Here is a 2,730-nt window from a genome sequence, read left to right as displayed (position 1 = left end):
TGATTTATAGTATTTTCAAGGCTTGTGAAGATTTTACAAATTTAAAATAGGTTTTCATCTAATCTTTCTAGAATTGTAGCCTTTTCCTTAAAGGCTTCCATCTATCATCTATAGAAATTAAGTATTTACACTATTTTCTTAAATAACTTTCAAATAGTAAAAGGTCAATGGAAGACTATTTACAACCTTATTTCCTAAATATAAAAATTCAAACAAACAAAAGTGCAAATTGAATATTTACAAGTAAGAAGGGGTTACCTCTTTAATTAAATAAATTTTTCAAGACAGGAAAAGAATCTTTCTTTCCTTATAGATCTTATAGATCTTACACTATGAATGTTGATGAATCTATCTTCTCAATGATTTGAAATGGTCCAAACCACATCTTTTGAAATTTAGTGTGTTTTCCTTTATCGATCACTTCTGCAACGTCTTCAATTCCTTGTATTTTGCAAACCATGGAGCACTCTGAAGAATCGACTTCTGCAACGTCTGCAATTAGCACTCCAGCGTCTTCAGCTCCTTCTACTTTGATGAACATCGCGGACGATATATTACGAAATATATTTATGAGAGTTCCATCGCAGGAATATCCCCAGATCTGGAGGACGTGCAGGGCACTGAAAGAGCTTCTTAAGTACGGCATGTTCCTTGGTCGGTATAACGAAGAGCAGGTTGTGGAACGCGGAGAAATCATGGTTCCGGTAAAGTTAAGGTGGATGAGCCGTGTAGCACGTTACAGGAACAGACGCAGTTTTCAGGAAAGGTGGGAGTTGGGCTACAACCTCGGCTCCTGCTACTATCGATGCTATAATATCAGAAAATTCATGATAAGAGAAAATCCAGAGACACCCGTTCCCTGCCATGGCAGATTGTTTTGCCCATGGCCTGAATCCGCGACATGGCACACGTGGTTAGACGTTGGCTTCGTTCGTACTTTTCTGCGAAATAGGGAACCCGAACTCGAGAACAATACCAATGGCCCTCACCGCGACACGGCTCATCGACTCTGCAGCGTGTGTTCAAGGTGAAGTACGTTTGTTTGAATTTGCTTGGTTAGGTTAGTTTAAGTTTGTATATTCTCAAATGTCTTTAACTTGAAAAATTATCCCTTGTTTGGTTAGGTTAATTTAAGTTTGTATATTCTCAAAATATTTGGAAAAGGAATTTGATCTCTGAAACATACCAAATGTTAAGAAAATGCTGGGTGATGTGAAACACCTCTCAGCCATTTCCACTCTATCTGCCCTTTTGATTCTTGTCAATGTAAAGATGGTAGATGGTCAAGGTTAAGTTAATTTACGTTGTTTAAATTTGTTTGATTAAGTTTGTATATTCACACAATGGCTTTAACTTGAAAAATTATTCCTTGTTGAGTTGTTTGTATATTCTCAAAGTATTTGGAAAACTAATATGATCTCTAGAATATTACTCAGTACTAAATGTTAAGAAAATGTTGTGTAATGTGGAGTACCTTCTTCCATTTCTAATTCATCTTCTCTTTGATTCTTGTCACACTAAAGATGGTCAAGTGTAATAAGAGTGAAGTATATAATAATAAACACTTTCATAAATGCACTAATGTAATAACAAACACTTTCATAAATGCACTAATGTGTTCTTTTAATTATAGTTTTGTTTGCAAAAATGGCTTTAATTTGAAACATTATAATTTTAAAAGAAGGATGGTGTATTCAACATCTCGGAAAACTTTGAAACATCTCTATAAATTTAAGAATTCAAAATCAAGTTTTTACAAAATTTTGATTGAATTTAAGCAGAAAAGCTACTTGAAAAGGGCCCCAAAAAAATTCCTTCTTTCAACTACAATATCCATGTAGATATAAATATTTTTCACTTTCAGTTGCTTATATATGTATTGACCCAAAAAAATCATTGAAAAACACAGATGCAACATATCTCTATTAAATAATATAGTATAGTCTATTGCTTTGATTCCCTTACATAAGCTAATATAAATTGGATTAAATTGAATACTAGAAAGTCTATTACTTTCATTCCCTTACATAGTTTAATGTAAATTGGATGAAATTGAATACTAGAACTTGCCATAAAGTGCATACATATTTTCTTGAACTATATTTTTATTTATTTTCTCAATCACTATTTTCATATGTATGTTTATTTTTACTCATTTGTGTTCATATGCATACATGATTTGTTGCTTTTGAATTTATTACATAATCTAATCTAATTTCATTTGTTGTTATTTGATTCTATTTTATTCAACAATACAGGGCAGATTCTTGCTCATGCATGGGGAGTTTATTATGCATCAAGAATCCTATAACAGGGATTTACAAGAAGCTTCCTGTCATAGATGGAAAGTGGACCTCCAAACTGAAATGCATTGCAAGGTATATGGGTTAGTACTTTCAGGTTTTGGTTGCCATGTTGTCAGATACTAACCATGACTTGGTGAAAACAATGATATATGATCCCTTAAAAGATTCATGGGGAGAGCAGCCCAACTATTCTCAATATCTCAATATTAGAGTAGTTGATACTCATGGAGTATTTTGTAGGGGTGTCATGTATTGGTTATTGGAGGCCACTCAAAGCCTAATTATTTTCTCCATGAAGACCAAGAAGTGGGAAATCCTTAAAGTTCATCAACCACAGTGTGATCATCCATTGGGATTGGTGGTTTCAAGGATCAAGTGTTGATGGTGGGAACAAACCACTCAATGATGGTGGGAAAAGAGGACC

The 2,730-nt window shown here is 33.8% G+C and overlaps 1 protein-coding gene across 1 annotated transcript; it reads left to right on the top strand.

Annotated features, from left to right (window-relative positions):
* The first annotated feature begins 429 nt into the window (after positions 1-429).
* Positions 430-2,408, top strand: LOC149173217 (uncharacterized). The gene is made up of 2 exons (XM_089427890.1): positions 430-1,027; positions 2,259-2,408. Exons 1-2 carry the CDS (start codon positions 459-461, stop codon positions 2,389-2,391), a joined length of 702 nt encoding a protein of 233 aa, XP_089284016.1. The 5' UTR covers positions 430-458; the 3' UTR covers positions 2,392-2,408.
* Positions 2,409-2,730: the final 322 nt, after the last annotated feature.

The sequence above is a fragment of the Pinus tabuliformis genome, chromosome 4_2, assembly GCF_031772625.1.
Source record: "Pinus tabuliformis cultivar Carrire ecotype Pingquan chromosome 4_2, CPIR1, whole genome shotgun sequence".
NCBI classification, from domain to species: domain Eukaryota; kingdom Viridiplantae; phylum Streptophyta; class Pinopsida; order Pinales; family Pinaceae; genus Pinus; species Pinus tabuliformis.
This window is presented reverse-complemented; position numbering and strand designations above follow the sequence as displayed.